The sequence below is a fragment of the Mirounga angustirostris genome, unplaced genomic scaffold (assembly GCF_029215605.1).
Source record: "Mirounga angustirostris isolate CCGP_5_RB_7025 unplaced genomic scaffold, mMirAng1.0.hap1 SCAF_10, whole genome shotgun sequence".
Taxonomy (NCBI): Eukaryota; Metazoa; Chordata; class Mammalia; order Carnivora; family Phocidae; genus Mirounga; species Mirounga angustirostris.
In genome coordinates this window covers 132,397,274-132,418,477 of record NW_026991718.1, presented here as the reverse complement: position 1 = coordinate 132,418,477, position 21,204 = coordinate 132,397,274, and the positions used below count along the sequence as shown (strand labels likewise).

The window sequence follows — 21,204 nt, the reverse complement described above, 5'->3', positions numbered from 1 at the left end:
CTCCAGGGGACTCCCCAGGACATTCAGACCTGGGCAGCACAGGCTCTCCAGATGTGCTGTTCACTTCTACTGTACAAGTTTTATACACCCAGGACGTAAAGTCAGCACAGCCCAGAGGTGGTGGCTGCCCCCCCGCCCTGGGCTGCAAGCGGGCACGAGCTTGGTGACCCTCCTGAGCATGCCCGCCCCATGCAGGTGCTGTCGCCAGCCCCACGTCACGGATGAAGCAGCTGAGTGAAGGAGGGCAGAACCGCTGTGCCCCACACAGTGAGCCCAGGCCCTTCAAGGTTGTAAAAGCGCCTCAACCACTGCACGCCCAAAAGCAGGGCAGTTCGGGGGTTTGCCACTGGCCCCACGGCAGAGGCAGCTGGCAGCACCTGAAGACTCGGGGGGGGTGGACCCCAGGGCTCTGTTACCTTCCCCAGCTTCGCCCTCAGCCTCCTCTCCTCCATCCTCCTCTTCAGCGCTTCCACGTCCTCCTTGGTGCCGTTGAGCACGATGACGTCGTCCTCCTGGAAAGAAGCCCCACACTGGAGGGGGCAGAACACAGAGGAGACTCCATCACCACGCGGTGGGCAGCTCAGCTTCCCCCCAGACGCTCCGGAGCCCAACCACTGCTCTGCGAACCCTCGGGAACTTCCTGCCTGTACCTCGGCTTAGCCAGCTTCTGAGTGTGAGCCCTGCTTTGGCAAGTTCTGTGTCCGGACTCAGCGTGGCAGGCCCGAGAGGGCTCTGAAAGGGCCTGGCTCTGCAAGGCCAGCCCCACACTGGTGTCTGCGAACCTGGAGGGCGCCCACCATTTCCTAACCGCGTCGGGCGGCTTTCCATCCAGGTGTGCGCCGCGGCCCCGACCCCCAGGTGTGCGCGGGAAGGGCGGTGCAGAGCCGCTGGCCGCTGGTGGGCGTTCGGGAGAAGTCTGCGGCAGGGACCGGCAGTATCTATTCAGCACTCACTGCTGGCTCGTCTCAGGACTCACTTCACAAGAGCCCGGGCTGTGCCCGCCGCACACCACTGGCCCCGGGCTGAAAGGGAAGAAGCCCGCGGAGCTTCTGTCCCAGACGGGGCCCACGCTGGCCAGCCCGACCTGGCGTCAGGGTCTCCGGGAGCGAGGGGACCCTCAGCCGCTGGCCAATTCGGGAGCCCCAGGGTGGGGCCCTGTCACCTGCATTTCTCCCTTGTTCTCAGGTGTTGCAGACGCTGCCTGGGGGGGATCCCTGCTTTGAGAACCCCTGCTCCAGTGTCCGGGAAGATGGCCAACTGGGGGAACCGGGTTCCATCCCAGCAGGAGAGCAGAAGGACCTGTCTGGAGGCAGAGGCTGCACTTCAGCTCTCTCCTGGGCCGCTGCCCATTGTCGTTCCCACGAGAGGTGGGGGGGGGGGGGTCTTGCATTTTCAAAGGCCCGCCTGGCGGGCCCACCCCGCTGGTCACTCTCAGCCTCAGTGACCGCACCTGTTAAATGGGAAGTAAACCGAACTCCCAGCGCGGTCGAGGATGAGGCCAGAATTCAGGGCACCGGCGTCGGGAGCGTACCACAGGGATGGGCAGCCAACAGTCAACCACTGTGGGCTACAGCTGCGGGTCTGCGCTTTCCTGGAAGACAGCGGCCTGTCCCGACACAAACCATCTCCAGGACACATCTCTGTGTTTCTGACTAGCTTCCCTGGGAGAAACCTCACACGCACATGGCTGTATGTGTCTTGCTGGGGAAAGTGGGCCTCTGTGCCCCTTCATGGAGGGAGAGTGCACGGATTCCTGCTGACACCGCCTGGGTCTCTGTCCCTGACCCTCAGGCACGCAGCCTTACCAGCCTGCTGGGATAAACATGAGCCGTGAGCACAATCACGTGCTGACCCCAGTGAGGCCTCGAGAGCCTACCACGCCCGGAACAGGAACAGCCACAGACCCAATGTACCCAGAATCTCTTTTCTACAACACATTCTCAGCACAAGACATTGAAGTGCTCTTCTTAAAAAGCTGCCGAGCTTTTCCCAGCACCTCCCAACACACAGGAGAGCCAGTGGACATGTGCTGACCCCCCAGGCACTGCCTTAGCTCAGTTATTTACTGTGGTTCTCACCTCCAAAACCCACAGCACAGGCCCAAGGCACCTCCTTTCCTAGGAGGGATCTGGTAAGATGTCACAACTGAAGAGACCCCCCCGCCCCCACCTTTGGCCCACACATCCTGAGATCAGGGCCACAGAGAAGCCCTATGAACAACAGAAGGGGGGCTGTTACGGCACCTCGCCGGGACTGCCTTCAAAGAAAAGGAGCTTGTTTTTTGCCATCACTGCAGGGAGGCCTCCAGGCTCTGCAGGAGGAGGCCTCCTGGGAAGTCCCACGCTGTGGGAGATTTGGCTAGTCATCCCTTGGGGATCTCCTTCTTGAGTAGGGAATGAAAAAGGATCCGCAGGAACAGAATCAGGTGGAAGATACGGCCCAGTGGGGCTGGGGCTATGGCGTCAATAACCCTCCCAAGCACAGAACCAAGAGGTAGAAAGGAGTCTCCATTTGTTCCATTAGTCTGCCCCCTCCTCCTTCCCCACTCCGGGCTTTCTGCGGCTGATTTCCACCAGTCCCTGGCACCCCCTTTCCTGGAGTGTCGGCGGTCAACAGTCTCTCTCCTCTACATGTGACTGTTTAGTTGTCTAGATAGGGCTGTGGACCCCATTCTACCCACAGTTATGGTGTGCTGTGCCCAGAGTTATATTTTTAAAGTTGAATTAGCCACTAAGCATAAAAAGTCGGGAACCTCTCATGCTAAAAATTGAGATATCTTGCTTTCTCCCCCAAATTCAAAAGATCCATTAATACTAAACCCACACTCTCAAGGCCTCAGTTGCTGGGACCTGAGAAGGGCTGCCCCCTAGAGCCTGGGCACGACCCTCCCACTGGCGGCAGGCCCTGTCACGCTCCTGGTGTGTGCCTGACCCTGGCAGGCTGCTGCCTGACCCCCGGAACTTGGGTGAGGGACCCATCCGTTGGGAGCATGTGAAGCCAGAGCAGGAAGCAGATTTCCATCCACGGTGCCAGTGGCCAGGCTGGGGCTCTTCTCTACGTACTGAAGGGTTGAGGGAGGGTTACTTTCGAAAGTGAGGGGAGGGCTGTGGCAGAGACACAGCCGACCCAAAGGGCCGGACCCTCTCTGCTTATAAAGTAACACATATCATAAGCGAAAAACACCCATATTTTCCTGCAAACACATTTTTCCATGTGTACAGTTACTGCACAGGTGAAATCATGTCTTTATTTTAAATTAGCCTCCTTTTATCACTTATAACTTAGATGTCCCCAAAATGGAGAAAATAAATCACAGCACATTCTTAAAAAGGAAGGGCAGAGAGTTATTTCAGAGTTTCTGACAACGTAGAAAGTGTCTATTAAGCTAAAAGAACACGACTACAAATTACATATCCCTGATCTCTGGATATTCATTTTTTTTTTTTTTTTTTAAAGCAGTAGGAAAAAAAAAAGCCAGCAGGAAAGTGCCGAGGGAACGGGTAGAATTACGATAACATGCTACTCTATCTGCAGATCTGGATCACGAACAATTGGAAAAGTGGTTTCTCAATCACTGTTCTTACAAATAATATTTGCAACAAACACCGGCATGCATCTCAGACCGCAAAATCCCCCTTGTGGGACTCGTTTATTCTCCGCCACCGAAGCCTGTTTCCCGTGTAGTACTCTGTGACACACAGTAAATGAACGTGTGCCTGTATGTGCGTACTGACTTTCAAAACAGTGTTTCCCTCTGTCATACCGTAAGCTCCAAGAGGGACAGACTGGCCGTTATCCGACTCGGCTGTGGCCCAGGGGTAAGCCCAGGGCCCTGCACACAGTGGGCACCCGGGAACTAGTTGCCGCGTGCATGAATGAAAACACAGCCCGGAGAAATACTTCAAACCAGGATGAAAGGGAATAATACTTTAAAGCCAAATAGTTCCCCTGAAAGGTCGTATGAACTTTACACTCCCTACCACGTGTAAGAGTGCCTATCACACCATATAATTTGAAGGAACAAAAACACACTGATCTGAAAGGTAAAAGAAGGTGGCTCCTTTTTGGCTTCAATTAAGAAACAAAAATCCCGGGTGCCTGGGTGGCTCAGATGGTTAAGCGTCTGCTTTCGGCTCAGGTCATGATCCCAGGGTCCTGGGATCGAGTCCCACACCGGGCTCCCGGCTCAGCGGGGAGCCTGCTTCTCCCTCTGACCCTCTCCCCTCTCATGCTGTTTCCCTCTCGCTTGCTCTCTAAAAAATAAATAAAATCTTAAAAAAAAAAAAAAGAAACAAAAATCCCCACTGCATTCCTACTGCCTCTCTCGCAGATTATGTGTATATGCTGTAGGTCCACTTTATTTATTAGGATCTTTTTAAAGAGTTTATTTGAGAGAGAGTGAGAGCGAGCATGCGCCGGCGGGGTGGGGGGGTGGGAGGAAGAAGCAGACTCCCTGCTGAGCAGGGAGCCGCATCCCGGGCTCAATCCCAGGACCCCGAGATCCTGACCTGAGTCAAAGGCAGACGCTTAACTGACTGAGCCACCCAGGCGCCCCTATTTATTAGGATCTTCATTCAAAAATTTTTTACTTTATTTAACCAGTCTGTATAAGAAATTGATACATTAAGCCTATTGACCTTTGATCCACTTATCACAATAATTCCTCCCCTGTGTTTGGTTTTATTCTGTACTTCCCTTCGAGCTATGGAAGCGTAAAGCTGTATGCAGGCCACTCTATGTTCTCAGCTGTTTCTTCCACTGCTTTTTGCTTAAGAGAATCTTCCTCTTTCCAGGTTTAGGATGTGAGGTCCCAAGTGAAATCCAGCACCAATCTTTATCCCCTCGGGACGGGCCACTATGAAGGGCCCAGTTCACGAGCACCCACAGGCTGACCTTTCCAACAGGCACTCAAGGTACAGGGGCCACAGCTGCAGCCAAGACTTCACCAGCAGCCGGTGGCCTTTCCTTTCCTGATTCTTGCCCAAGAAACCTCAATCCTGGCATCTGAGGATGTCCCTACAAGCATATACAAGGTCTCACCACCACTGAGAGGCAGCACAAATCTGTTTCTGTATAAAAAGTACACATACCACACACAGCCATGCCTCAACCCCATGAGCTTAGAGAGACTCGACTCTATCCGCCCGATTAAGAAATCTTTCTATGGCCACAGCGCCATCTGTTCCGCAGAAGAGCAACAGGCATCTCGAGTCACCTGCGAGCAGGTGAAGCGAATCTGCACTCATCTGACTAAATGTCAAGCTCAGGTGCCTGGATACCTGCAAAAGGAGAATTCTCCACAGCATGTGACTCCTGTCTCTCGGCTCCATTATTCTTAGGTCTGTCTGGGGGAAACCCAATGAGACAGCAAGTAAGGAAAGCTTTGAAACCAGAGACGGGAAAGAAGGGAAGAGGACAAGTATCCAGCAGCGGAGAACAACAGAAGGGCAGAGTCGCTGCCGGTGAGGCAGAGGCCCCCTCAGCCATGTGCCCTGGCCCAGCCCCGCCCCTGGTGGAGCCGCCAAGCACCAGGCCGGGCACAGCTCCCCTGCGTCCCTGAACTGGGGCCCTCTGGAGAGCCGTGCTGAAACGCTTGGATTGTTCCAAATGCCATTTAGGAAGAAAACAAAATTTTTAAAGGACTTTTATTATTTATCCCTTTAATAAAAAAGGGTCAGATAACCACATCTGGCCTCCAATTTTTAAAAGCATTTATAGAATTTGCCCCTCAACTGCCAGGATCTCATCCAGGCTTCAGAACACCAGACCACTCTGCTGCCCTTCATCTGGGCCAGGCTGCTGACTCGTTGTGTTTTATAAGGCAGTGATCTGGTCCTGGAGAAATGCTCAGAGAAGCAGCCACTACTTTTCAATCTACAGGTCAAAACCAACAAGAATAAAATCCTCCAGGGATGAAAGGGTAACAAAACCTGCCAAACAACTCTGTTCATGTGATTTAAGCAGAAGCCACGGGAAGAGAAGCACTGATTGGGGAGAAGAACCAGGCCGGGCACGGACGCCGCCAGCATTCCGCCCCTCGGAATCTGAGGAGCAGCTTCTGGTGAATGGCAGAGGCTGAGCAGGTACAATTATTAAAATAAAATGTTTTTCTTTGCCTCCTTTATAGTTTTAAAACAGAAACTGGAAGATCAGTAATATTGTTCAGTGCAGATAGAGCAGTCATCTTTTTCTCTCAAAACCAGCTCTCTGGTTTTTGTTTCAGCCAAAGAAAATAAAAGTGGAATATTTTCAAGTTTGAGATTTTATTTTATTTTTTTAAGATTTTTATTTATTTGACAGAGAGAGAGAGAGGACAAGCAGGGGGAGAGGCAGGCAGAGGGAGAGGGAGAAGCAGGTTCCCCCTGGAGCAGAGCCCGATGGAGGGCTCGATCCCAGGCCCCTGGGATCATGACCTGAGCCGAAGGCAGATGCTCAACTGACTGAGCCACCCAGGTGCCCCTTTCTAAGGCCTTTAAAGTAAATATTTTAAATACAGTTTTTATGAGAGAAAAAAGGGTCTAAAAATCAGTCAGACCACACTTCTTAATGAGCTGCGTATTCCCCACACTTGAAAAATACCACTTACATGCCTTGGAAATTAGTTCAGTGATAGAAAAGTCACCTGTTTAATAATTACATTTCCATGATGGCAACACAAGTCACGTTTACATTATAGACAAAACCACAACCAGTCACCAAGAATCAAGGCTAGGGAATGTTTGCAAAGCTGAAAGTGGCGCAGGCCCCCCCATTTAGAGGACCGACTGGCCAGCCCCGAAGACGTGGTGCCCACGGGACGGGCCCAGCGCCCACCAGCTGCTGTGTTGCTACAACAGCAAGAGCTACGACCGCCCGCGCCCCCGGGGGCCTGCCTGCCTCAAAGAGCCTGTGTTGACGCGATGACAGCGAAGCTCAACCGCTGGTGACCCATTCGAGGGCACACCTCCTTCTCCATCACAGAGGGAACCCGAGCTGGAAGGAAGGTGACCCAGGCAGCCGTGAGCGCTGCGCGGCCAGAACCGGAGGCAGAAAGGCAGCAGATGAGCACAGCCCAGCTCACACGCCTGTCTCTACAGAAGGGAGGGAAAACACTTAGCCCAGGTATTACCCTGAAGGACAACGGATTACACACGGGGCTTGTCCTCCTGTAATTATTACAAACTACTGAAAAGATCCAATTCCCTGTGGCAGAGCCACAGTTTACATGGGGTGTGGTCTGTCAGCAAAGTGGGGCTAACAACCGTTCTGTGATGAAACCAGACTCTCTTCCTTTGACCACGAGCCTAGAAACAAAACCAAAGATGACAAAGATGACAAACCAAACCTCCAAAACCTCCTCCCCATACTACAGCTGTAACACAATGCGACAAACTATGGCACATGGCTGCCCTTTAACCCAAATCTGTGCGAGTAGTTAAAAAAGCTTTATTTTAATTTCAAGAAGGTATTTCCTTCCTGCTGAATTTCTAGGTTTTATTTTACAGACCAGATACGAAATGCGTTCATTACAGTGAGTTTTTGTGTTTATAAAAACTATAAAAGTATATATACATATAAAAGTATATATATATAAATGTATAAAAAGTATAAAAATGTCTTTAAAATTATGCCATTATGTTTCATGTTTGGGGCCATCCACAAGCGTTTACTGACCTGGCATAGAACACTGTAACTTGGCATATTTGGGCAGTGACTGCTTTTTATTTTTGAAGCGGGATGGGTAAAAAGGAACTATACAAGGAAAATAAATATATTTTTTAAATTCACAACCCACAATCAGCGTTCACAGCTTTTACTGGTTCACAGTTTAAGAACACAAGGGGAGCTCAAAAGGCTGCCTCGTCCATGCTTCATCCACATGGCATCTGTAATAATGACGCAGAAGGGCAAGGGACTAATGTCAGTGTGAGCTAGAACACTGCTCAGAAGCAAATGGGCTTTTTAAACAGGCAATGATAGGACTTTTTATTGAAACCGGGAACAAAGTAATTACTAACACACAGATGTTTTGCCTGATGATCGGTCTTCTTCCTAAATTTCAAAGGTGATGATGCCTTCGTGCATTAATAATGAATCAAAATGCTTCTGGTCACCTCTGTTCCTGCTAAACCTATTTGGGCATTTCTGTAGGGTTCCAAAAGGCAACTCAATTATTATCAAATAATTTCATTAGATAAAGATATCTTATTTTTAATCACTGAACCCTTCTTTAAAAATAATCATAAACTCATGTCAACAAGTCAAATTCTGCCATCACAAAACTTCTCTTGATTTGTTGCTTCATTTACTGGAAAGAGTTGTAACATGATACAGAATAACAGCATAAAATGAACTCTGAATGATGCAGAACAGGACAGTATCTATGTCCAAAATAAATATTTAAGATTTTTTTTAAACCTGCCAAGCTAAGGGCAGTAACACATGAAAATATGCTCAACATCATTAAACATCAGGGAAGTGCAAAGTAAAACCACAATGAATCACCACCACACACCTATCAGAATGGTTAAAATAATGCATCTGATCACACCAGGTGTTGATGACGCTATAAAGTGACTGGAACTCTCCTACACCACTGTGGGGAAGGCAAAATGGCACAACCACTTTGGGAAAGAGCGGGCAGTTTCACTGTTAGGTATTTAACCCAGAGAAACAAAAACACAGGTCCTATTACCACCACCCTGGAAACCTGCTGACTTAACATTCCAGAAGTTTTTACACTAAGGGCTGTTTTAATAAAACTGCCATTGCTCCTAATTTGGAATTGTGTTTAAAAGGAAGAGAATATACTTTCACTAACTGCCCCCACTGTGCCAAAACAAAATCTTTTTTTTTTTTTTTTTTGAGATTTTATTTTTATTTATTTGACAGAGAGAGAGAGACAGCCAGAGAGGGAACACAAGCAGGGGGAGCAGGAGAGGGAGAAGCAGGCTTCCCACAGAGCGGGGAGCCTGACGCGGGGCTTGATCCCAGGACCCTGGGATCATGACCTGAGCCAAAGGCAGACGCTTAACTCTCTTCCTTTGACCACAAGCCTAGCTGAGCCACCCAGGCGCCCCCAAAACAAAGTCTTAAGTACGCAAACGTCATGATTATGAGCTTGCTGAAGTAAGTCATCAAGATTTTCTATTACGTCAGGGAATGGAAGGAGATCTCCAGCATCACAAGTATTGCAAATGGCTACTCAGTGCAATGTGCAGCTTGAGTCCATCCAGGATGGCTGTGCCCAATTCTGACATCATGTTATGGATAAATAAGCACTGGAAAATAAACCACAAACCCACAGTGTATCTTTTACTTTTGTAAAGGTGATTTGTGGATAACTTTTCAGTTTTCCCAAAGGCTGATATATATTTTAATAATTTGAATACATCAGTCTTAATTCTGAGTCGGCAGAGGTCACCTAACCAACTACCATATGTTTTGGTGCTGAGGGCTATACTTTTCAATAAAGCCGCTGAAATACAAAAACAAAAACAAAGGGCCAAAGACTTGTGCGTGAATGCTTATAGCATCTAGTAATATCCTAAAACTGGAAACAATTTCAATGTCCACAACAGATGAACAGAGAAGCTGTGGCATGCCCACGCAATGGAATCCTGCTCAGCAGTAAAAAGGCAAGGACGGTGATAAATGCAATGATGTGGGTGGAATCTCAAAATCAGTATCCTAAGTGAAACAAGCCAAGCAAAAAGCACACAGTGTAGGACTCCATTTATATAAAGTTACAGAACATGCCAGCAAATCCACTGATGGATTTGCCAGAGAAGGGTGGAGTAAAAGGGGCCCGAGGAAACTTTTAGGGGTGAAGGGAATGCTTGTCATGGTGACGTGGTGATGGTTTTGCAGGCGTGTAGGTATAGAAAAACTGAGCGTGTTATATACCTTAAATATGTGCACTTCAGGGAGCCTGGGTGGCTCAGATGGTTAAGTGTCTGCCTTCGGCTCAGGTCATGATCCCAGGGTCCTGGGATCGAGTCCCACATCGGGCTCCTGGCTCAGCGGGGAGCCTAATTCTCCCTCTGACCCTCTCCCCTCTCATGCTGTTTCTCTCTCGCTCGCTCTCTAAAAAATAAAATCTTAAAAAAAAAAAAAAAAAATGTGCACTTCAGTCACGTTGCAGGTTGGGGGAGGGCTGCCGCACCCTAAATTCTCCCTCTTGTTCTCTTAGGAAGCTTAAAGGAAAACATTTCACACCATAGTGATGAGAAGGCCCTTGGAGCCTGAAACATGAGCCAGCTGCGAGCCACGAAGCCCGGGCTCCTCCTGTGTGCAGGCATATGCATCTTCGTTTTTCTGTATTTACTGACTCCAACCCCTCAGGAAGCAGAGGAAGAACCCACCTACCCAGCAGTAGTGGAATGTGGCTTTTATCCGGACGAACTGTGTTCAGCTTTATTTGAAGGGAAAGGGGCCGCCCTCCAAATTGCAAAATTTTGCAAAAACCCTCATGGTTCTCAAATTCTTGCTCATTTACGCACACCAGGAAATTGCTCTAGGATTTCCCAGGAGTTGCATTTCATAACCAGACCCTTGTCTGCAGAAGAGAGCAATTTCTCTTTGGCATATATTATAACAATTCACAAGGAGCTGGCAATGTTTGTGCAGCTTCTCAGAGCTATTTATGTGCCTCAAAACGTTTACTGTATTCATGTTGATGAAAAGGCCCCGAAGAAGTACAAGACTGCTATGCAAACCCTGGTTAACTGTTTTGAAAATATTTTTATTTCATCAAAGAGAGCAAGAGTGGCTTACACTGGCTTCACAAGACTCCAGGCAGATATTAATTGTATGAAAGACCTGGTCCATTCCAAATTTCAATGGAACTACGTCATTAACCTTTGCGGACAGGATTTTCCAATAAAAACCAACAAAGAAATCATACGCTACATCAGAAGCAAATGGAATGACAAAAACATCACTCCTGGAGTAGTCCAACCACCAAACATGAACTCCAAGACAAGTGAAAGTCAACCGGAATCCACCCCTGAAGGAAATATCTACGTATCTCCAAACAAAAGATTCAAGGATGAACCGCCCCATAACTTAACAATTTATTTTGGAAGCGCTTACTATGTCCTAACGAGGAAGTTTGTAGAGTTTGTACTAACTGACAGCCGCGCAAAAGACATGCTTCGGTGGTCCAAGGACATCCAGAGCCCGGAACGACATTACTGGGTGACTCTGAACCGACTGAGAGGTAAGAACAATCCAGCAATGTGGCGTCTGTTCAGATCAGAGGCAACAGAAGTTTACTCTTGAGTGAAAACACTATTTCACTACTTTACTATGGCTCGGTAAATAGCTCTGGATTTTGCAAGACCTTTCACTTGAGGAGTATGGGAGGGTCTGGTTTTAGGGGTCTGAAGTTTGCTGAGGGTGCCCCATGTTCCCAAACCAGCCCAGTTGCTTTTTTGTTCCCTCTCTGAAAGGAAGTCCTACCAGCCTCTGAGCAGAAATCTTCAGAAACTTCTTCATTCAGTCATTAAATACTACTACGTACCTACTAGTGCCAGACATTATGCTAGGGGCTCTTTAAGAAGAGAAAATATTACAAGTAGTAATTTTTTGGGTGGCAGACAGGATACCTCAGATAGGTTCCCTGAGAGGCAGAGGGAGAGCTGATGTCCTTCTTTACGTGGACTTATTTTCTCTTTGCGTAAAGCTGAGTGGCTCCTGTAGGGGATGTGACTTCAAGTTCGAACAGCTAAGCTAATCGGTCCAGATGACAGTGCAAACACTGGATCCAGTAGAAACTGGTTAGGATCTTATTATAATCTCTCACATCCACTGAAAATCCTATTTTCGAATCCCCTCAGAGGGCTATCATGGGGAAAGCACAATCCCAAGAGACCCAACATCGTCAGGCCAAGGGTGCGTTGTACGCGTTCGGTGAGTTACTGGGGATGGAGAAAGGGATGAAAGCGAAGCACAGCGCTGGGACGCGAGGCCAGTGTGGTGCTCCCCAGCTGCCCCCAAAGTGTTAACCCCTCATCAGACCACAGCCGAACACTTGGGAGTGAGGCTGGACCCCCACCCCTGGACTCCTGCTTGTGCAGGAAGGGGGAGGGCCGGCGCAGAAGTGGTAGCCAAGGGCTGAGGAGCTGCCTGCGCTGCAATGCCTGGTCTGCTTCCCCCGCAGACGCCCCGGGAGCCACACCGGAGGCCGGCTGGGAAGGAAATGTTCACGCTGTGAAGTGGAGACACGAGGAGGGAAGTGTTCACGATGGATGTAAAGGTAAAAATCAAACCAAACCTAAAAGCAAGCCTTCCCGTCGTAGGCAAACTTGACAACTGCTGCCGGGGTAAGGTCGGGAGACACAGACGACCGTTAGCAGAAGTAGTGAGGGGATGAGTGAGGTTCCAATTCCATGGGGTCAGTTTTTTAAAAACTTCTTATGTAATTATAATACCTAGCAAGCAAAGCGCACAAATCGTAAGTATCTGGGTTGATGCATTTTCACAAAGTGAACACTAAACCGGGCTGCAACTTTAAACGATACACAAGCTAGCTGGTTTCTTCCACCTGCTCCTAGAATTCAAACTGAACATTTATTTAAAAAAGCTCTGGGTCCCCCTGTGTCTCTACTAGAATAGACGAGGGAGTAACACAGGTGTATGCTCCAGAGCGGGTTCTTAAGTAGTTCTTGCTGAAGGAAGGTCTTTTCACTTTCTGCCCTCAGGAGACTCTCCCCGGGAGCTGTGAATTCTTGTCTGGTGTCCCAGAGGTTTTAGTTCCCAGGACAACAGAGAAAAGACAGACCTGGGGTGGGGACGGCAGTGTCCCTCTTTGGTGGACAGGCTAGAAAAGCACTGGCTGACAGCAGGTTCTCAGGCATCACAGTCTGGGGGGGAGATGCCTAGGGACTGGGAGGACCGGAACCGGGCTCCTGTCGCGTTGTTCAGGCCTACTCTCCGGGCGCTGGCTCTCCCTGACCCCCCTAAAGCCCGGGGTAGGGCGGCTGCCTGAGAGGAGCACACAGTCTTGCGGAGAAGACGGAGGCCAACGGTCACAGCGCCACGTCCACAAGTCCAGTGGGGAGAGGTGCAAGCGCTCTGGGAGCCCGCCTGGAAAGGAAAACGAGGTGTCCAACCTTTATGGGGCCGCCAACCATGTGGGACAGAGAAGGCAGGAAGAGTGGGGCAGACGTGCATGCAGGTGGCCAGGGTAGAGCATCCTCTGTCCGAGGGGATCTGGCCTTCCCAGCCACGCAGGAGGGACCACCACATACAACCACCTCTTCTTACTGTGCATTTGGGTGTGGTCCCCGGGCTTGAGTGACAGTAGACCAGCTAGCCACCGGGCTCACCCAGTTTTCAAGCTGTTTAAAAGACTGACCAAAAAGCAGCAGGTTGCAGACAAATGAAAAGTGTAAAACCTAACATCACAGTAATTCAAAGACGAGCAATTCCTGCTGCCATGTACGCAGCCACCCTCCTCTGACAGGTACCAGGTCCGGAAGGGCTAGAAGAATTTTCTACATGTTTTTAATAAATATTTTAGCCAGGATTCAATTAGGGAGCTCACACAGTAAGAAGGTGACAGTCAAACAACAGGCTAAGGAGCAACCCTGACCTTTCTTTAGAAAGCAGGTGCTTGTTGCCATTACACACTAGGGTTGACAAGACTGGTAAATAAATGCTCGGGTAGGGGTGGGGGCCGGGGGCTCAGATTCCTCCTGAAAACATGATCATTCACAGTATAAGAAGTCAAGAAGGGCTGTTGCTATCAATAATAATGATTTAGAATTCTTAGAGTGACAACCTGAATATTTCAATGTTTGTCAAAAAGCCCAATTACTGTGAATCTTAACAAAAATCATCATTGCCCCAAAGTAAACACTTCAGAAAGTTCTTGCCATTGCTCACTTTAGTGTGCAAACCGTCCATAGTAAAGCAGCGATGTGGCCCCTACCTCAGGCCGAGCACTGGCGGGTGAGTGTGGCAGACCCTGCCCCCCTTCCAGAGCCCGGCTCTGGGCCTGCAGTCCATCCTCACAATGACTCCCAGCTGTTAACTACCATGGTCACACTTTACAGAGAAAGAAGCCCAGGCTCTGAGAAGTGAGGTCACTCCCCATGTCACAGGAAGTGGCAGAGCCGGGTCTCAAACCAGGAGCTGCTGCCTGGGGCCCCTCCACTGGATGAGCTGACACAAAGAGGCAGAGTTACCCTGTTGTTATTTGTAATCACCAAAACAGCACGAGCCCGACTCTGAGGACTTTCCATTCGCTTGTGTTCCCTTCCGGCTCAAACTCATGTGTGTGCAAATAACAGAATTATCCAGTTACAATCAAGGTGCAGCTGAAAATCTTTTCACTCTGTCCTAAGTTTTTCAGACTGCCTGTCTTCATATTCAGACTTTTCAACTGGTGAAATGTAATTCTACTGATACTCCGTGACACTGTACCAAGAATACCTACCAGAAAGATCTCAGTCATGACAACAGTTGCGGCTTAGAGCGCTCACCCTGCGAGAGCTGCTTGGCCCTTTACCGGATGAGCGCCTGCTCACCAGGGGAACGTTCTTTCCACCTTTTTCCAGGCTCACCAACAACACTGGATGATTCTGTGCATGGAGTTCCGCCCCTTTCCTCTATTTCCCTCAGGTTTTTAAAAGTAGGATGACTGGGTTGGTGTGGAGAGAAAGGAGGGCAGAGCTGGGCACAGAGCAAGGTCTCCAAGATGGGGAGACCGTTCCCTCACATGCAAACGGAGCGCTCGCTTCTCTGGGAACCGAAGGTGGTAATGGAGTCACCTCAGGGTGTTGGTGGGAGGGTGACAGAGAAGGAAGCGCCAAGCACAGCGTCAGGCACATGAAACATGCTACTGAGCTCATCTCGAAGGAATTCAGCACTGGATTCTAACTATCATTCCAACTTTAATTCCTTCCATTTGTACCACACACTCACTCTGCAGGAGCAAGAACCGACTGCAGCAAGGACCTGTTACCACTGATGCAATTCTTGTGAACTACCCACAACCAAGGAAAACAAAGTTCGTGGAACCTAACAGAATTTAGAGTGGGCCAGGCAAATGAGTGCTATTACACCTCTCTCGTGTGTTCACTAATAACGAACATTCCACAGCATTCCCTTAAAGTAGCCATTAAACATGCCAGAGATACTGACAGAAGAAACGAAAACAACCCTGTCCCCACGGATTCAAAATCCAACACAGAAGCCCCGGTCAGAGCGATCTGGGAAATCATGGTCGGTCTGAGCTCCTGGGAAGCAGGGGCCTTTACAGATGATCCTGGAAAAGTGTCCCTTTTTGTGTGTGAATGTAAACGGACGACACAAAGGCAGCTCGGTTTTTGTGCTTCTTTCTGCAGGCCGCTACGTCCGCGAGAGCTGCATGTATGGACCAGGAGACCTGCCGTGGATCATTCGGTCGCCTTCTTTGTTTGCCAACACGTTCAACTCAACAGACCCTCTGGTGGTGACGTGCCTGGAGCGGTGGCACCGGCTGCGGGTGCTGCGACAGGCAGAGGCTCCCGTGGAGCCTCAGTGGCGTTTCCCACAGGACGGTCACTTCAACAGGAGACTGAGCCACTGAGCGGGAAGCTGCAGAGTGTTTGCTTTCTTACTGCTACCCACCTGTTCCTGCCTTGTACTAAGAGAACTCTGACCCAAAGAAGGAAGAATGAGAAATGATTCCTTGATACAAGCTAGTCATCAGATGAATTTAGAAACCTGCTGTTGACAAGCCGTTCCAAATAATCGCAGGCCACTCTAGCTTTGAGCAAGCAACCAAGAGAGGAAAAGTGACTCAAAGTACTGCTGGGGGCCCCTGGACCTGCCAGCTGGACTGCTTCCGTAAATAGTGGTGGCAAATCAAAACCTCCCAACACTAGATCCTGACTCAGGTTAGATAAGAACACATCTTATTTCTAAGATACTATTGTGTATGAGATTCTAATAAAGAACAAACTCCCGCTGGAAACGAAACTCTGCTTATCCACAAGAGTCCTCTTTGGCTGCCAGTCATGTTAACTTTGTTCTGGTAATCCTAGAAAAACACAGAAGAGTCACTTCCTTTGGGTAAAATGAAACTAATCCCGAGCTGAAACACGCTTTCGTAAAAAGGCTGCCATACGTTTCCGCAGCCTCGCGGCACTAACAGCACCGTCTGCCCTGACGGCTCGCTCCGCGCTACGCCTGGGCTGCCCCATGCCAGTGACCACGACCACGACCACGACCACAGGGGCTTCAGGGCATTTGAAATGTAGACAGTGTGAGTAAGTGAATTTTAATCTTTATTTTTAAAAAATGTAATGAACTGAAATTTAAATAGTCACATGTGGCTGGTGGTTACCATACTGAACAGCACTGGCCAAAGGCAGGAATGATCTTAATTTTCTCTACGCACAGATTCGGGTCTCTAAACAGTCCATGGCTTTTTCATCATTCTGTGAGGACTTTCTCTATATTCTCTTTCTCTAAAATAGATTGTGGCATCGTACAAGACTGAAAATGTTAAGTGGCACAACATGGAACAACCAAAATAAAGGAAAAGCGGGAACCAGGGAGAAGACACTAAACAAATAAATGTGTAACTCACAAGCAATCTAAAGCCTCAGTGAATTGAAGCTTTGCAATAAAATCAAATCAACTTAGTCAATGCAAATAGCCCTTGGAAAGCACAAAGCTAAATAGAAGGAAAAGAGGCTCTGAAAGCAGGTCCCACAAATCAAGTGTAAGTAACCAGAGAACATTAAAATCTTCGTTTCAACAAACATTTCTCCCACTTAGACACCTAATTTCAAGGAAAGCACACACAAAATGTTCAGACTGTCAAAGACGAGAACGCAAGAGCCCTACGGACAGTACAGCTCTGCTTTTCTACACATTTTTTTTTTTTTTAAGATTTTATTTATTTATTTGACAGAGAGAGACACAGTGAGAGAGGGAACACAAGCAGGGGGAGTGGGAGAGGGAGAAGCAGGCCTCCCGCAGAGCAGGGAGCCCAATGTGGGGCTCGATCCCAGGACCCTGGGATCATGACCTGAGCCGAAGGCAGACGCTTAACGGCTGAGCCACCCAGGCGCCCCTCTACACATTTTTATAGGCAAACACAGTGCTCACAAATGGTGCCAACTGGCTACGTTCTGAAAGCTCAAATTCACCACGACTGTGTCTCCTATGTTTTATGACAACTCACTAGCAAGTTAAGGGCAAAACCCATTTTAAAAAAAAAGCTTGTATCTTTTCAAGTTACTTGAAACACAAGCCTGCCTTCATTTTGTTTCAATGTCAATTGAATATTTCATTTCAATGTCAATTCAATAGTCACACATTAGAAGGGTGTAATCCGGGAACCTACTTACCAGAGTTGCCACAAGGATGAAGCACTTAGAATGATTTCTGACTCATCTCACAGATGAGGAAACTGAGGCACAGGGCAACAGCGGGACTTTCCAGGACCACACGGTTAAACAGGTGGAGCTGGGATTTGGACCTAAGCAGGCAGTCTGGCTCCAGAGTCCAAGTCTTTACACCTCCTCACCCTCATTCAAAGAAATGAACTCAAACACAGAGCCGCCCTCCAAGGGATCAGATATAACAGAAGAAGCTATCTCTACAAATCATTCCAGTAAAGATTAAATAAATAAATAAATAAATAAATAAAAATTAGGGGCGCCTGGGTGGCTCAGTTGGTTAAGCAACTGACTTCGGCTCAGGTCATGATCCTGGAGTCTCGGGATCGAGTCCCGCATGGGGGGGGCGGGTCCCTGCTCAGCAGGGGGTCTGCTTCTCCCTCTGCCCTCTTCCTTCTCGTGCTCTCTCTCATTCTCTCTCTCTCAAATAAATAAATAAAATCTTTAAAAAATATATATATATAAAAATTAAATTATAGGGGTGCCTGGGTGGCTCAGTCGTTAAGCGTCTGCCTTCAGCTCAGGTCGTGATCCCGGGGTCCTGGGATCGAGCCCCACATCAGGCTCCCTGCACTGCAGGGAAGCCTGCTTCTCCCTCTCCCACTCCCCCTGCTTGTGTTCCCTCTCTTGCTATGTCTCTCTCTCTCAAATAAATAAATAAAAATCTTTAAATAAATAAATAAATAAAATAAAATAATTAAAAAAGTAAGTAAGAGTAACTTAAAGGCATGGTGCAATGGAGCAGCAGGAGATTCAGGGAAGGACAAGCTGGGTTTCAGCAGCGTGCCGGGGGAACAATGGGAGCCGAGGGTGACAGACAGGCAGCCACCAAGGCTGGGACAGGCCAGGGAGGCCAACAGAAAGCAGCAGCCTCCGCTGGCATCAGAACCAAGAAACTGCTGTTCACTCTACTCTGAGTCACACTCGGTGTTCATTTGTAAGAGGAAAATTAAATCACGTGCAAAAAGAATGTCTGAAACAGACCACTACAGACTGTACCTTAAAGGTGATGCATTAATTGGGATCTTGAGATAATTTCCCTTTTTCGTAGTAGTACCTTCTTGCTAACAATGTAGACTCTACTGTTCAATTTTTCTATTAGATTTCTCTAACGTGAAAAAGTTCAAGGCTGCCTGTGTTGCATGTTATGCAGTTCCCTGAAGCTTAATACCTCCAAAGACCATAGAGATGGCAGAAAGCTAAAATTACCCGCTGGATGTCAGAGCTTGAAAAAAAATCAGCATTCGCAGACCACTTTTGAAGATACCACTTTCCCTAACATTTTCTCCCGTTTCCATTCCCCTTCCCCACGAAAAGACAGCAAAAGAGTAGTGCCCGGCTGGCTCAGTCAGTGGAGCATGCAACTCTTGATCTTGAGGTGGTAAGTTCAAGCCCCACATTGGGCATAGAGATTACTTTAAAAAAAAAAAAAATCAGCATGAATGTAAATTTTTGTTTCACTTCTGACTTTAAAATATCCACATATCCTACTCAATGACCACAAAGCCTAAATAAATGAAGTCAGTGGCAAGTCAAATGCTACTGGTCACAACTCTAACCTCTAAATCAGGGATTCTCAAACTTTATAGTGCACGCAAATCTCCACGGCGGGGGTGTGAGGGTGGGGAATCTTGTTAAAATACAGATTTTGATTCCACAGGTCTGGAGAGGGACCCAGGAGTCTGCATTTCTTAAAAGGAGAAAAAAAAACCCTCCCAGGTGATGCCAATATTACAGGACCGTGGAACATGCTTTGAGTAATAAGCACATCATTTATTTGGCAAACTAATTACTCCAGTGTGTTTCTCTTTATTACAAGAAGGGAAGAAGACAGTGGGGAATACAATTAATTTTTTGGCTAGTCACTTGCTTATAGCAAAAACAAACAAACCAACCAACCTAGCAACTACATCTCTTTGGACCCTGTTTACAGAAATCAAGCGTGCACGCCGTGTGTTTCAGAACACACAACCAGAGTGATCTCAAACCCTTGAGTCTCTTCTAGTGAACTGAAAAACCAAATGTATATGAAACTACAGAGTGGAAAGTAGAGAAAACGTACACCCTAAATATCCCTGAGGTTCCCAAGGCATTCTTATGACACTGGTTTCTCTAAATTTCAGACATTACTTAAAAAATCGAAAATATGTGTTTTAGACTTTGATGCTGTGGCTTCACCTCACTTCACTGACATTTCCCTGATGCACTGCAGTTCCTGGAGCTGCACATGACTTTTCCTTTCGGCAGTCTTGGCAGAAATGGCTGCTGTCCATTTCTTCCTGGGCATCCAGCTCTAGTACCTTTCCCAGGCTTCCCTGCAGTTTGGTGTGGCCACACGACTGAGCGATGGACAACGGAACGGGAGCAGAAGTGATGAGCACCACTTCCCGGCCTGGGCCATAAAAATCTCCTACGCTGTATGCTCCCCGCCCTGTTCCCAACAGTCAGCTGAGTGCAGAATACTCCAACCCCAGCAGGAGTCCGAGTCCTTGAGTCTCCCTTGGAAGAAAGCTGTCCGACCAGGAACTGTCACTGCATTAGACACTGGAACGTGAGGGCTGTGGGTCATAGCAGTTAGCCAACCTTACACATTCCTACACTTTAGAGACTTGAATTTAGACATAGGAGTTTGATTCCCGACAGCATATATAAATTTGTCATTTATTATTTTAAAATGTTATTGTTTGGAATCTGGATCTAAAAGGAAAGTGTCTAAGAATTTATTATAATCCTTCATTTTACATATTAGAATCTGGGGCCCTGAGAAGTGACAGTCCCAAGCCAGCGCTGGCATGTGACCCAAAGCTGATCCATACCAGGCTCTCAGTGTTGGTTATGTGGATGAACGCCTCCCACTCAAGTGGGCCACTGGCTGTCCCATGCTCTGTGATTTTCTAAATTGCACAGTGTCATACGCTGAATGTGTCCCCCACAAAAAAGTTGAAGTCCTAGGCCTCCGTATGTCACAACGTGACCTTCTTTGGAAATCAGGTCACTGTAGATGTAGTTAAGACGCAGTTACTGGGGTGGGCCCTATTCCAATGACTGGTGTCCTTATAAAAAGGAGAAATTTGGACACAGAGACAGACTCCATAGAGAGAAAGCCATAGGAAAACACAGGGAGAAGACGACCATCTCACAGCCCTGAGAAGGAACCAGCCCTGCCAGTACTGTGATTTTGGACTTCACGCCTCAAGAACTATGTGTAAATTTCTGTGAAGTCACCCAGTTTCTGGGGCCTTGTTGTGGTAGCCAGTATTAGCAAACTAATACTTGGAGTTTTTTTCCGAAAACATTTCCCGAAACTTCCTGGAGGATAGCCAGTGTCCTGTCTTGCCTGCCGGAGGTTTCGACAGCCATGGCAGCCGCCCTCATGAGACAGGAAGAGCCAGTGTTCCTGGTTCTCACCTGCCCTCTGCCCCATTGTGCAATCCTGACACCCTTAGTTCCCCTTTCCACCTGCTTCCTTCCCTTCCTTTGAAGTGCCCAAGGTGCTGACGTTTAAAAGTTCACAAGCGTCCAGTAAAACTTCTCAAGTACCAAAAAAAGGTTTCAGACTTCCCTTGCAATTATTTCCATAAAATCAACTTCTCTGTAAAGCTCTGTGCAGGCAGTTCTGTTTTGCTGCAAGTCTGTTAAAGTGGTCACTGATGGATGTGTGAGGTCAGCCTATGACAAGGACAGCTTCATGCCATCTAAGGGATGGTGACCATTATGGGCAGAAGAAAATAAAAGTCTGGCTGCTTTGGATCAGTCAGTCCCCCAAGCCTGGCTGCCCACTGGAATCGTTCTGGGAACTCTCAAACAAAAGCAGAAATCCCTGGGG

General features: G+C 48.1%; 2 protein-coding genes across 13 annotated transcripts in view; one reads left to right on the top strand and one right to left on the bottom strand.

Moving 5' to 3' along the window:
* RTF2 (replication termination factor 2) overlaps nt 1–21,204 on the bottom strand; it is a 39,507-nt gene that overhangs the window by 4,355 nt on the left and 13,948 nt on the right. Inside the window, exon 6 of one of the 2 annotated variants that reach the window (XM_045885985.2) lies at nt 417–530. The exons of the other annotated variant lie outside the window; for it this stretch is intronic. Within the exon in view, the coding sequence (XP_045741941.2) occupies nt 417–530 (114 nt within the window). The remainder of the gene's footprint in view (nt 1–416; nt 531–21,204) is intronic. 2 annotated transcript variants of the gene reach the window in all.
* On the top strand, nt 5,634–20,176 carry LOC123851910 (beta-1,3-galactosyl-O-glycosyl-glycoprotein beta-1,6-N-acetylglucosaminyltransferase 7-like). 11 transcript variants are annotated; one of them, XR_008506948.2, is made up of 5 exons: nt 5,634–6,083; nt 10,172–11,200; nt 12,143–12,238; nt 15,333–16,234; nt 16,449–16,557. XR_008506948.2 is itself a non-coding variant. In XM_064573385.1 (5 exons), exons 2-4 carry the CDS (start codon nt 10,231–10,233, stop codon nt 12,234–12,236), a joined length of 1,137 nt encoding a protein of 378 aa, XP_064429455.1. In that variant the 5' UTR covers nt 5,634–6,083; nt 10,172–10,230; the 3' UTR covers nt 12,237–12,238; nt 19,039–20,176. The 11 variants fall into 11 exon arrangements, 9 of the variants coding, with proteins under 9 accessions (XP_064429455.1, XP_064429456.1, XP_064429454.1 ...); XR_010405931.1 differs by having other exon boundaries at nt 15,333–16,238; XM_064573385.1 differs by lacking the exons at nt 15,333–16,234; nt 16,449–16,557 and adding exons at nt 11,820–11,892; nt 19,039–20,176.

Excerpts from the sequence above, each read along its gene's own strand:
- LOC123851910 (XM_045885983.3), top strand. The coding sequence starts at position 10,231 with ATGAGCCAGCTGCGAGCCACGAAGCCCGGGCTCCTCCTGTGTGCAGGC. Across the intron at positions 11,201-12,142 it reads GACTCTGAACCGACTGAGAG|ACGCCCCGGGAGCCACACCG; the intron begins GTAAGAACAATC and ends CTTCCCCCGCAG. Across the intron at positions 12,239-15,332 it reads TGTTCACGATGGATGTAAAG|GCCGCTACGTCCGCGAGAGC; the intron begins GTAAAAATCAAA and ends TTCTTTCTGCAG.